The 13,678-nt window shown below is 37.8% G+C and overlaps 1 protein-coding gene across 1 annotated transcript in view; it reads right to left on the bottom strand.

The window, feature by feature from the left end:
- Positions 1-317: 317 nt before the first annotated feature.
- MLLT3 (MLLT3 super elongation complex subunit) overlaps positions 318-13,678 on the bottom strand; it is a gene marked incomplete at both ends in the record, with an annotated part of 142,755 nt that continues 129,394 nt past the window's right edge. Inside the window, 4 exons of the mRNA XM_082497981.1 lie at positions 318-449; positions 8,051-8,122; positions 9,419-9,490; positions 12,649-12,748. Of these exons, the coding sequence (XP_082354107.1) occupies positions 318-449; positions 8,051-8,122; positions 9,419-9,490; positions 12,649-12,748 (376 nt within the window). The remainder of the gene's footprint in view (positions 450-8,050; positions 8,123-9,418; positions 9,491-12,648; positions 12,749-13,678) is intronic.

Genomic DNA, 13,678 nt, shown 5'->3' with positions numbered 1-13,678 from the left:
CATTCATCTTGTGGACTGGAACGCCACAGAGAGAGATACATGATACCATACACATTCATTAAGATCAAGATTTTTGTTTGTTTTTGTGTTGTTTTTTCAAGGCTATCCAGGCAAACTTCCAGAGCATTTTCTTCTTGAGAAGAGCGGTCCTCTTGAGTCTTATCACTCTTCCTTTCCCTTATCAAGAGATGATGACTGGCTTTAAGGAAAAATAAAGCTGAAGAGGGTTGTTTTCTTTCCTCCCCCTCCATGTTGGTTGCATCCTTCCAAATGTTTCATTTAAAGAATAGTTTTTGATGCAGCCAGATGGTGAATCCTCAGGAGGTTCCAGATGTTTCCAGATAACTCTGTAGTTTACGGACTGTGGTTTTGTCCAGTGAGCAAAGATCAAAGTCAAAGGTTGTATTTGTAATATGAAAGTGTCCAGTTTCTTCTATAAGATTTACGATCTGAAAGGAAAGGAAAGGAAAGATGCAGTTGAAGATTTCAGGAGTTTTACATGCCCACTGAATGTATTAACATGCCACTAACTATCACATGAAAAGCATAAAACAAGCCAAATTGCCCCAGTGCTTGCAGGTTAAACCATTATCCTTATCACTCATTTCCTTTCTGGCACAAACTATGGTCCAGAATACCATACCTCAGGTTTTCTTTAGATCATCACGAACCATAAAGCCAACCTACCCACCTGCTGTTCAGCAAACGTTACCATTGAACCATTGAGAATACATTTTTCAAATGTGAAAAGAAAATCTGCATATTTTCTAAGTCATTCTTAAAAAAAAAAAAAAAAAAGCACACACCTCTCTCCCTCCTCAAACCTAAACAAATTAAAAAAACCCAGGTAGATCTGTGGCTAAAATATTTACCGTGTGCATAGCTGCTAAGCAAGTTACTTTAGAAAATAATTGGCTTAAGCCTTTCTGCAAGCAAGGGAAAGAAGTAAATCCTTATAGAATCTGGTCCATATCAAACAAGAAAAATGTATTCAAGAGCTCTCACATCAACTGTCCATTCACATACTAGCAGTTATTTCTTGAGTAACAGAGTTAATTTTTCTTTTAAACCAAATCAACCATGAAAGACTCCTATCAGTGGCATAAGATCACTTCTTGTGACTATTTAACCTATAATCACAGCTTTCTTTCAGACAGGAAACAGAAAAGCTGTTAGGAGTCCTTGAGAAGAACAGAGACTAAAACGACTCTTCTATGAGGAAACACTGAGAAGAGAAGGCTCAGGGGGAATCTCATCAATGTGTACATTGGGGTGTAAAGAAGACTGAGTCAGGCTTGTTCCAGTTGTGTCCAATGAGAAGAGGCAATGGGCAGAAATGGAAACACAGGAGGTTTCCCTCTGAACATCAGGAAACAGTTTTTTGCTGTGAGGGCGACCAAGTGCTGGCACAGCTTGCCCAGGGAGGTTGGGGGGTTTCCATTCTTGGAGATATTCAAAAGCCATCTGGATGTGTTTCTGGGCAACTGGCACTAGATGTCCCTGCTTGGGCATGGGGGGATCAGACCGGATGACCTCTAGAGGTGTCTTCCAACCACAATCATTCTATGATTCTCTGAAATCAACAGCACATGTCTAACTTGTGCCCTTCTGCAGTTTTGACATTTTGTCTCTGAATTGTAGTTTATGTTTTTAAAGAGCGGTCATACTCAACACTGAATTGCTGTAACAAGTAACTCCAGATCTGTTAAGTTCTAGGAAGTGCACCTACCTAAAAAGTCCATTCAGTATCTTGGAAAGCCAAAGCATTATTTGTCAGATAGGGCTAACACAGTGCCAAGACAATATGGCTATGAATGTCTTTTGCACTGTTTCATTCCAAGAGACAGACATCCCAAGTGAGCACACAGAAAGACACTCCATCCTGAAGCGGGACTCTGGGTAGTGTCATGGACTGACAGAACATTGTTCTTCTGCTCAGTCTTTCCAACCACGCCTTCTGTGGCACTCAGGCTAGGCTCAATGTCCTGTTTGCACACTTCCACCTTTCAGTTTGAACCCCATTTAGTTCTAGGGCTTCCACATATACCTTCTCTGAAACACTGCTGCTAGATATTCCTTGCTTGTGGGAGCTTTATTTCTTTGACTGTAATTCCTTTTCCAGAGCTGGAGGAGATACAGATTTATGTACATATGGCTTACAAAGCATACCTTAAAATGATAAATCTGGTAGGAATACACCAACTTTAAAAGGAACAATGAATTTAAACTAAAACTTTAGTAATTTTCCGCTCCCGATTTCATTACACAAGCAGATGTTTTTTCTCCTCAGGACAGGAGAAAAGGCTATGTTGATGAAAACTGAAATAACTTCATATGTATTATCAGGCATGGAATGACACAGCCCAGAGTGGATTAAACAGGATGAAACCAAGGTAAAATAATAAGACAGAAATGCCTGTTACAGTAAAAATGCCCCTTTCAATCACCTTCCATTTTCCAGGTTGGTAAAAAAAAAAAATAAAAGTAAAATCTGTTTAATTTGGTTTGCAGCCGTTCAAAATTCTGAAAGTACTTAGGAACAATCCTGCTCTTATTAACACTTCATTTAAATCTGTGCCTTTTGGCTTTAATTATTTTTCAGTTTGGGAATTTTTAATCTGAAATTGAGAACTTCATTTGTCCACTTACTGATTCACAGATTCTTGTAACACTTTTCCATCACCTACTGTTCTGCAATTAACATGAGAGAAAAAAAAAAAATCAAAACTGTTTGTTACCAGAACGAAATTTTGATACACGTTATTTGTCATTCTCATTTTTGGCACTCGCTTGAGCTTCATCTAAGAAAGGAGCTCTTGTAAAGTTAGCAATATAATCTCAGTCTTGGTCTCCCAAATACCCACTATGTGATAAACAAATGGCTGCACAAAAAGTTTACAGAAGCCAAGGCCACGTAGCTACGTTGAACAATTCTGTCTTATGTTTCCTTACGTTATGGTGGAAGAATGCCACCCCTCATAACCCCCAGAGTAATATATGTGATTTTAGAAACAAAGATTACATAAAAGTGTTAACACATTTTTAAACAGCACTGTATATTTTAAAAAATTGTAAGCACTTTTATTGATCAGGTTCTGCTTTGGGCTTTTAAGGTCTAGGCCAAGGGGAATATAAACATTTTAAACATATCCATAATTTTAAACATATCCTCAAGAAATATAGCCACTATGTCAGGGCACCTGGTAAATCAGACTGAAATGAACCCCAAAAGTTTTAATGGATGTACAAAAATGTACGAAGGAAAACCCAGACAGCTCAATGAAAAACACCTGCCTGTGTGCCAGTCAATGAGGTATTAATGACTTACAATATTAGCATATGCATCCTTATGCTATTCAGAAATACTTGAGAAAGAATAAAAGGTTGAGATTAGTTGCCAGGAAGTCTGACAGTTATAATATTAAAAACTCAGCATTAAAATGTTTTATTCCAAGTGCTTAGGCTGCAAAGAATAAAAATATCCCATTTGTTCCTGCTATAGTAAGCTTTGCTTTTCTGCTGTAATGTACATCTCTTGTTTACATAATGTCTCTCCAGCTCAGTTTCATCATTATCCATCAAAGTACAACTATTTATCTGCCTTTAAACAAGCAAACGAGTATGTGTGTTTAAGGAAGCCAAAGTGCAACTAATGACATACTCATTTTTCAATTTATGGAGGGTTTTAGGCCATTTGATAGTTTCCAGACCTGCAAGCTGCCCCTTGCAGAAAATTCTCAGAAGATAGCTGCCATCTGAAGTTAGGCACCTTGTGGAGGTGGACAATGTAATTTTCAGCAGTGCTGAAAATACTCTCGATTTCTTCCTTATGCCTGTGCTGTCCATTGCACTGGCTTTAAGGAGATTTTTCACCAGCTGAAGATGTAACTTCTGATGCATCAAAGTAAAAGGCAAAGTCTCACCAGAAATCTTGTTACCTTTCACAGGGTCATGCTAGCATCATCTCCACTGAAAATGCAGAATTAGGAACCCAGCTTTAGCCAGCCAAATTTGAATATATGGGACATGCAGCATTAACATCTGACTGCATACTCAGTTATCCCTGCTATTTCTCTACAAATCAGTTGTAAAAAAAAAATAAGCCTCATCACTGTAAATCCTAAACCTTTTTTTTTTTATAGTTAAAGAGGTGGGAGAGAGATTTCTTTTTAAAGTGCAATTTCAGACCAATTTCTGTCTAGCCATGGTCCAATATTCACATAAAAATTGCTCAGGTGATTCTCACAGGACCAATTACTTGGTCAAATGTTCTTTTACACCTGCCTTCTCTCTCTTGGGGAATTCTTATATAAGTATCATTTCACATCAGGATTACTTAGCTACATATCCAGGCACTTGCAGTTCAGTATCACATCTCTCCTACCTCCTCCCTCTTTTTTGTGGATTTATTTCAGCTTCCTTTAACAAGATGTCTCAAAGAGAAATGCCTCTCTTGGGACACAGCCACATTCTCAAACAGATATATTTTTCTCATTTCCAGCTCGGCTGCATTCCTGTTTGCTGTCATGCCTATGGACTTGGTAACAACTGAAATTGCAAAAACCCGTCTTCTCCTTTCCAGATCCGTCAGCACAAGTTTCAAAAGCCAGTGCTTTTGAATGATCAGTGCATTCATTCTTCTCTTCCAAGTCCCTTCTCTAAAAATTCCCTAAAAGACTGTAGGTAGCAGACTTTGACACGTGCAAGAGATTATTACCTGCCCTGACATAAAACTAAAGAGATGACAGTCACCACTCAGGAAGACAGAACTCCACCACCATTCCACTTCAACGCCACCATCATCTTTAAAACTCTTGCAGCTATTCACAGTTTTCTGTTGTGTATTTTTGCAGTCAATCCCTCTTTTCATGTAGTAACCACCATCCCTTTCTGCAGTTTTATCCCTTGCTCTCCTGACCCTTGTACTTCCTATAGTCTCTGTATACTTGTATTTCTTGGTCTAGAAGTTTCACATTAATTCCTAAAAACTTTCTGAGCTCTGTACTCTTTATTTCTGTACTCAATGGAAGTATTTTACATTAATTACATAGCTGCAAAGCAGTATAGACATTTAAGACGGGATGACAGTTTACTTGTAACACAGAGAAGCCCTGATTCCCTGCGAGTTATCCATTCAATTTTGTGAACGTATTTCTGTAGACTGGTAAAATCATATGAACTAATGAATTGCGGAATATTAAGGGATTAAAGGCTTTAAAACTAAACTGCATTATTTGTTTTACAACAGCACAGACCATTTGCTAGTGCAGGTTGGCTAACAGACAACTGGTAAGTAACTTGGCCCTTCTGCTGAATTTTGGTAGACCTCTGTAGCCAGCAGTATGCAGTTACCAGCTACCAGTACAGAACTGCACCGCCGTCCCAGACTGAACAGTCTGGCTATAAATCCAGCTTTTGCTGGGGCTGTATGGACAGCCTGCACCCATTCCAAACAATGGGAAACAATTTGCAAGAAGTCCCCTAGGAAACATGGCAACAACGATTCTACATCAACCTAACTTTTATAATGTAACTAATTAAACACTATACTATGAGAACTCATGGAGTACGGTATTAAAGCTATACTCTTCACACAAGTTGTGAGACAGAGGTCAATGAATGAATGCTTTCTCTTGTCTGATAAATACACTCAGGAGAAAAGAAAAAGTCTATCTTTAGTTTAAAGTGCACAAGAATATACTGTTCTTTTTTCATTAACTCAGAATAGGATACTCAATTTCAGCTCAGTTATGTCTCTTTTCACATAGTTTTCCTTGTATAAGTAACTTCTCACAAAGGAGATTACAACATCAGACTGAAGAAGCGTTAGTGGATGAACCCATTGTTTTTCTAACAAAGGTAAATATTTCTTCCCCACCAAATACACTTTAATGCTACCAGATGAGAAAGAGGATTATGGATTCCACTTGAACCATCTTACTTGCTTGGAAAATATTTCTTAGGATGAGAGGACAGCTCTGATTGGAAGGGATTTTGTTAGTTCCAGCCCCTGCCCAGAGTACGCTCAGCTGTGGGGTCAGATCAGACTGCTCCAGGCTTATCCAGTTAGGATTTTAGAAGCTCCAAGGACAGAGACAGCACAGTCTCTCCAGGACTCTGTTCCACTGCCAGGCCACCCTCAGGTGAAAAAAAGTTTCTTGCTTGTTTTTATCTTCGCTTTGCAGAAAAGGTTTTGAAGAAGATTTTTGTTTTTAGAAGTTCTACATGAAGCCACCTAAGCCCTATGCCCTGCAGGCTGTTGATACAGCCCCGATGAAAGCTGGGTTTATGGCTGCACTGTGCAGGCTAGGGCGGTGGTGCAGTTCTGTACTGGTAGCTGGCTACTGTATAGTACTGGCTACAGAGGCCTACCAGAAATGAAACCATTCAAAAGCTATGCCTTGGAGAACGGGGAAAGCAAGTGCTCAGGAACCAAAGCCAGGGCATGAATTTGATTAAGGGCTTGGAGCATCTCCCTTATGAGGAAAGGCTGAGAGAGCTGGGACTCTTTAGCCTGGAGAAGAGAAGGCTGAGGGGAGACCTTATTAATGTTTACAAGTATCTAAAGGGTGGGTTGAAGGAGGGTGGAGCCAGGCTCTTTTCAATGGTTCCCAGTGACAGGACGAGGGATAATAGGCACAAGTTAGAACACAGGAAGATCCGTTCAAATACATGGAAAAACTTCTTTATGGTAAGGGTGACAGAGCAGTGGAACAGGCTGCCCAGGGAGGCTGTGGAGTCCCCTTCCCTGGAGATTTTCAAGACCCGCCTGGATGCAGTCCTGAGTAATGTGCTCTAGGCAATCCTGCTTTAGCAGGGGAGTTGGACTAGATGATCTCTAGAGGTCCCTTCCAACTCTGATAATTCTGTGATTCTGTGTGAATTTACAATACAGTGGCTTTTTCAGATTCACTTTTTATGTGAACTCTCTAATAACTAATGAATAACAAAGTGGAGACGGTGTCAGAATTCCTACCTTTTAGCCTCCTGCACAGTAATTTCCCAGTATAGACAAAAATTTGCCTCTGCCACCATTCTGAAAGTGTGCTTTGGTTCCCTTTGTAGACATTAGGGAACTTGGGAAACAAGAGTACGTTAAATATGAAGGATAACTAATATGCGTCATTGTGTATTCTAACTTATGAAATCTGACAAAGCTATCACAATTCCTCTTTAACTAAGAATATCCTTGTCCTTAACCACGGTTGTCCTTTGACCAACCTCTCAATGTTTTCTCACCTTTACTTATAATATTGAGCCTGAACTAATAACATTTTTAACTCACTTATCTGAGTGTTGAGAAATTTGATGAGTGATTGCAATCATTTAGAAGTGGTAAAAATTTCTCTCTTCACAACATGTCCACTACTGGCACATAATTGCGCTGAACGTAATAAAACCATCTGTGCTACAATTACATCTGCTTTGTTTTCAACACAATTTGTAATCCAATAGTACCTGACAATGCTGCCCAAAGCAAAGAATACTATTCTTTGTTCTTATCATTGCATAGCTTTTTAATAAATTTGGAGCATTCTTGGTTGTATGATTTCATATTTTACTCTTTCCACGACTTCTGAAGACTCATTAAAGAGATTGTGGTTTTGCCCAAAGTGAGTTTTGCTTTGAATTCCATGTTTTCTGTTTGCCATAGAAAATACCTTTAATTTTTTTCTGAGAAAATGACTGTCATTTTCAGGAAAAAGCAACAAGATTTTTATCAAGTCATGGTGCACAGCTGTATCCATTCTCCCATCCTGTTTTCATAATTATTGATACAGTATGTTGAGAAACATAACAATGAATTGGTGAGAAATTTAGCTCAGGTAGGCATTTTTTAAAGATTTGTCATTTAGTGTGACAACACAATTTAAAGTACGTGTAAAAATTCCCTAAGCTGCACTGAAAGTGTTAAAGGGCTGTATATGGATTATACAGGCTTGAAGGCTATTAAACCTGATTATAAAGTTTTAGATGAAGGGAAAAAAAATAGATGTGACTTCATAATTTCAATGAGCACACTGTGATATTGCATGAGAGTGCTCCTCACCTGCTGCAGTACATGTCTCTCTCTCAATGTCATTAATCTTCTGTGGAGCTCTACTAGTTCATCGAGATATGCCTAGAAACAAATCCCCCCCATAAACAACTTGTTAATTAAGGCATAGCTATGTATTTCAAAAACTTCAGATGTCTTCAAAAACAATAAATACAAATGGAAATTTTATTTTAAATCTTCTTTGAGCTAAATTTTCTGATTTAGTACTTTGGCTTTCTCTAGCTTAATACAACCCAAATATAAGTTTTTGTGGGTTTTCTTAGATTCTCCATGCCAATGAAAATCTCATTAGGTGGTCCTTTGCTGTAGAAGATAATCTCTATATCTCAACTGTGGCAAAAAGTGCCAAATAGACTGGGGACGCCAAAACAGCATCATAAAAAAAAAAAAGTCTGTCCACATAAGACCCAAACCCAAGGGCTCACAATCAAATTCATTTTTTTCTCTAAAGCAACATAATTAATTTTGTGTGTCAACAAGAAGATATAAGGGGAGAAAGATCAAGCAAGATTAACCCAATGGTAAATTCCACTGTCCTCCTTCCAGTGATGTCAAACCCGTCCCACCTCTCCACCCAATTATTAACTTTCTCCTTCAGCCTGAGCCATCAGAACCTTTTTTTCCTTTTAAGCAGAGAGAGATACAGCACCCAGCTTAAGAAACCAAAAAGCGTATGATCAGGCCACTGAAAATCTAGTAACATATATTGAAACTCTGAGTCTCCTGCCTCAGTTATCACAAAGTTGACACTAATACCTGTAAAATATGAACCTTCAGAGAAACTTGTCCACACTGGGAAATTGTGCTATGTTCACTCACATAAGGATTTAGAGCTCTTACCCACGGCCAGCTGACATGATTTTAAACAAAACTGTCTTTCTCAGTGTTAAATGGTAATTGTTGCTTCATATCATTCTAGTTAACATGCTAAATCACGCTGTCACTTCCTAATGCGTAGCCCTCAGAAAGCGTTCTGGAAAATATATAAATATTTCAATGGATTGATTTATCAGCTAGGAATACAGCTGTTAATTGCCCTCTTCAAAAATTATCATTTCATCTGTGAAACACAATGCAAACTCATGGTGGGGAGTAGATAAAATAAATTATAGATGGCAGATTCCTGACTACTGACATTTGCCAAATCACCACATGTATTGAAGAGGAGTAAAACACTTTCAAAATAGGACAGAAGAAGAAAGCATTACAGGAAAAAAAGAGAAAGATCTGCACCTAAAGGAACCCAAAGCAAAGATATACTAATTACTAAGATTTTCATTCTGTAACAAAGGTTGGTATTTAGTAAATATATTAATATTACATCCTGTACTAGTTTACTGTTACCTCATTCTCATTTACCTTATCACAATCCCCATTCTTTATTTGTTTATCAGATTTGTTTTGCTTTATTGGACTTTTCACTTCTAAAATCTGGAAAAGAAAGAAAATCCTGTAAAAATTAAAAGCATCACTGGATACAATTACATATGAAAAATTCTGCTATCAGTTAATAACACACAGAATATAACATCTGGAGAAAATGTTATCAAAACTCAAAACTGAGCTTTTCATTCTTTAATCCATACAACCTACTCATATTTTTCAGAAAAAAAAGCAGCTTACAGCAGAAAATGCCGAGTTGCTGGAATTAGGTGATATTGATATTATTAATCCTTAAAATAATTAATTTCATGTCATTTAAAGCCCCCTCAACACTTTTTTGTATCTTTTGCATGCTGGTAGGGTAAGAGGCCTGATTTTGCAGATACAAAATGATGCTGAGGTAATCTCCAGTGCCTTTGAAATGTCACACGATCAGTATATTTTTCCTGTTACTTTCTTTCCCCAATGTTGTCTCTTTTCTTCTACAATAACAATTTTTGAAACATAGTCTTTGAAATGACTGCATCAGTTGTAACTGGAAAAAAAAAGATGTTTGACGGTAATTTCTCTTGCACTTATATGGTACCCTTCCTTCAATACCATATGAAGCCATTTACTACCACATATACAAACCAAGAATGCTTCATCCAGTACTGAACCACAGTCAAGAAGAGCATGTCTACAAGCAGCAGAACACCATGCTTAACATGAAAATTTTAGGACTAAAGTGAGGAAAATTTTGGGGAAACAGAACTGTTGCTTGTTTTCCAATTTTTTCACACACAACACACATTTTTTTTGAAGCTAAATGTAGAGTTAAAAAAGAAATAAAATCACCATGTAATTCCCAACCTGGAATATGATCAGTTCTTCTGAAAAACATCAAAGGAAAATAAATGATCACAGATGATGGGAGATTTTGTTTCACATTTCATTGTAACTAACGTAATTTCATTGACTAACATCACTAGCATGATTATCTCCAAAACCACACTGGACAGTCACAACACAGGACAAAACTCAGCAAATAAACCAAGGAAATAAGGCCTGTAAAAGTAAGTCTTCTTGACTAGAAAAAGCCTCACTGACAGCTTTCTGTAAGTTCCCTCTCTTTTCTACTTCCCTTGGTATAAATTACTAAAATTGCATACATGCTCCCCAGGGTAACCAGCACCATAAGAATACAGCAGGCAGGCAGCTATTTCCCTCTATATAGAAAATGACTGCATATCTGAGTTAACCTTACCTAAGGATTTACTTAGCCAAGAGTGATGCATGGCCAGAAAGCAAAACATACTTTTCCGAAGAAAAATCCCAGTTCTTTGATTCAACACTCCCAGGGATTACTGCTGTGCAGGCCAGTGGAATAAAAACTCTTGTTTTGGAAAAAAAAAAAAAAAAAAAGACCTCTAGGCACGGATCCAATACCTTTTAGATGTGTTCCTTGTTTTTAAGGGAAGAAAATTCTTGGTTTCACATAGAACCTTAGCAAGGACACAGTATATTTCAAAAAGTTGCTTCCTTACAGTGCTCTTGATGTGTAGTTGAAATCTAACTTCTTAAGCACTCTTGTTTAGATGAGACACAGCACTAATCACATCTGAGGAAGCTTATAGAAATACTAACTCTCAGCTCTTCAGTTCTATGAAGGGACTTAGACAACATAGCAATAGTCAAAAAGCATCTGTGAAAAGCATCATCCTGGCAAGCAGCACTATGTTACCAAACACAGATTTCAAATGTAGTTACGGTCCATACAATTGGAATTCTCATAATGCTTCCCTAAATTTCTGATTTTCAGCTCAATTATAAAATTCAGCTCAATTAAAAAAAAAAACAAAACAAAACAGAAGGTGGCGTGTGACAGTTTTAGCTGGCATGCTATTATTGTTTAAAGCATCTAAATGAGCAGGTATACCTTACGTCAGAACACGGAAGGGGAAAGGAATGTGAAAGATGTGACTGAGGTGGCTGCTGATACTGAGACTTACAATTATGTAGCAATTACACTGCCTCTGTAGAAGTTAAGTCTTCATTAAAACGCATATCTGTGGCTTGTTGTTTATTTTTCTTATGTTTATGTCTCTAGTAAACGCAATGTCCTTCTTCTGTATAGTTTGCTTTTTTCCCAAAAGACTCTCTCTTAAAAACTTGTAACTTTTGTACAGATCAACTTAGAAAAGCCTATAGAGTTTCTGGTGGATAAGAAGAATGTTTTCAGGAGATGGAATCTCCTTCTTCTCTCTGTGCAAAAAGTACAGTATCTGAACTTAACTGACAAGAATAATGTTTTGTTCTTGAGCTATCAGTGAAGCTTGTATTGGAAATCTTATTAGAAAAACAATGACAAGTAAATAATTTCTGCCAGATAATTGAAGCATTTAACCCAAGAAATATTGGAAAGACTTATCCATAAAACTCACCATCTAAACCACAAACTTTTGTTAATACATGTAGACACTATTCTAACTACAACAATACTGTAAGCAGCCATTTACTGCCAGTCACCAAAATTCATACCTGCTTTGTGTATGATCCAGCAGGCACTGACACTGGGAGTGAATTATGACTCCCTAAAATAAGTGACAAGTTATGATTTCTTTTTAAAGAATATCAGCTTCTATGTTTAATTTTTATATTTAGAGAGCCTTACTTTATTGGTGACTGAGGGTAAGGTAACTTCCAAACTCTACTTCTTATTTGTCCCTGATGTATTTTGTAGCTCTACTTTATTTCATTTCTTTTTTCTGAAAAACAGAACTACCCTACTTTCCTATCTCAAAAATAATAACAATGTTAGCTCTTATGGGTACAGACAGTGAAGTAAAAGCTATTATGTCTCCCAGTGCAGTAAAAAATATTGTATCTTCTAGATAAACACTGGTGGGGGAGAGGGGAAGAGACAAATTAATAAACTCCTGAGAATGAGCCTATTGATGCGAACTTTGTCTACTACTAATACAAAACCAAGCCTGTATGGGTTGTACAGTTTGCATCGTTTACTTTACGGAGCTAATTCATACAGGAAGGACACACTTCTTAAAATAGTGACAAAAACATTACTTTAGTCTATGGTACTTGCTAAATCAAATACCTCTCCTGAAAAAAAAACTCTTATGTGAGTTTACAGACTAAGTAACTGCACTGAAGTAACCAGAATGTCATTATCAGCTCCCCAGGACTGCATTTACATATCCTGACTTTACCTGGTTATTGTTGGTTTTCAGTAAAGGTGGTGCTGGTTCATGATGTAGTGGTGAGGAAGCCGAACTGCTGTCACTGTCACTGCCATCACTCAGATTAACCCTACGGAATAACAGAGCCAAGAGATTACACACCTCCAGACAAAGGGCTGTTAACAGAGCTGAAGTGAGCTTACATTTTGCAGTAGGACACTAAGAACGACCCCTCAACTAAGCAAGCCATCATTAATGAAGGTCACATGGAAGAGAGGCATCCAAGCAGGGCTGCACTCTGGAAAAACCTCTACATAGGATGGAGAATGAGGCTGTCTGCCTGCACTTGGCTGAGATGACATGTCCGGTTAACAGCAGCTAACATTACAGAAACAGTGAAATATTTAGAATATTGAGCTGCACTTCCCAATGTTCCTGGAGCAAGTCCTTTATCTCGGTTCACAGCCACGTGGAAGGAGGAAAACTTTTTTAGAGGTACTTTTCTGCTCTTCTAAAAGCTTTATAAACAGCTGTACTTCCCACTTGGATGGGTGTTTCACTGAGAAGTTCCTTGCTTCTTGTCATAAATAACACTTTTTTCCCTGGCTAAAATTTAAAACCTTAGTATCTCAGGAGAGGCCACATGAAAAAGCTCAGCTCCTAGTCAGCCTCACCCTTCATTTACTTGCTGGAAGAAAAAAAAAATAGTTATTTGGGATAAAAAGAAGGGAGGGAAACATTAGCCGTAAAATTTTGTTTAAAAACTGAAACAAAATCTCCACACTTAGAGACAAGTTGAGCTTGAAACAATCCTTTATACAAGGACTGTATAAAGGAAACCTGTTCCAGGTTTTCTATAACCTTCAACAACATTCAGATGGAGTTTCAAGCTGCCCAAGGAACAGATGATTCTTGGAACACCCTCTTGAGTTGCAGCTGGGATGCAGAAGCATTTTTAAAAATGTAATTTCTGTGACAGATGCTTGCTTTACCTTCTTCCTGTACTTTCACACATTATCTACTTCATGCAGTGCAGAAATTGCTTGAAATTCAGATTTCA

The sequence above is a fragment of the Vanellus vanellus genome (assembly GCF_965231255.1).
Source record: "Vanellus vanellus genome assembly, chromosome: Z".
NCBI lineage: Eukaryota > Metazoa > Chordata > Aves > Charadriiformes > Charadriidae > Vanellus > Vanellus vanellus.
This window is presented reverse-complemented; position numbering and strand designations above follow the sequence as displayed.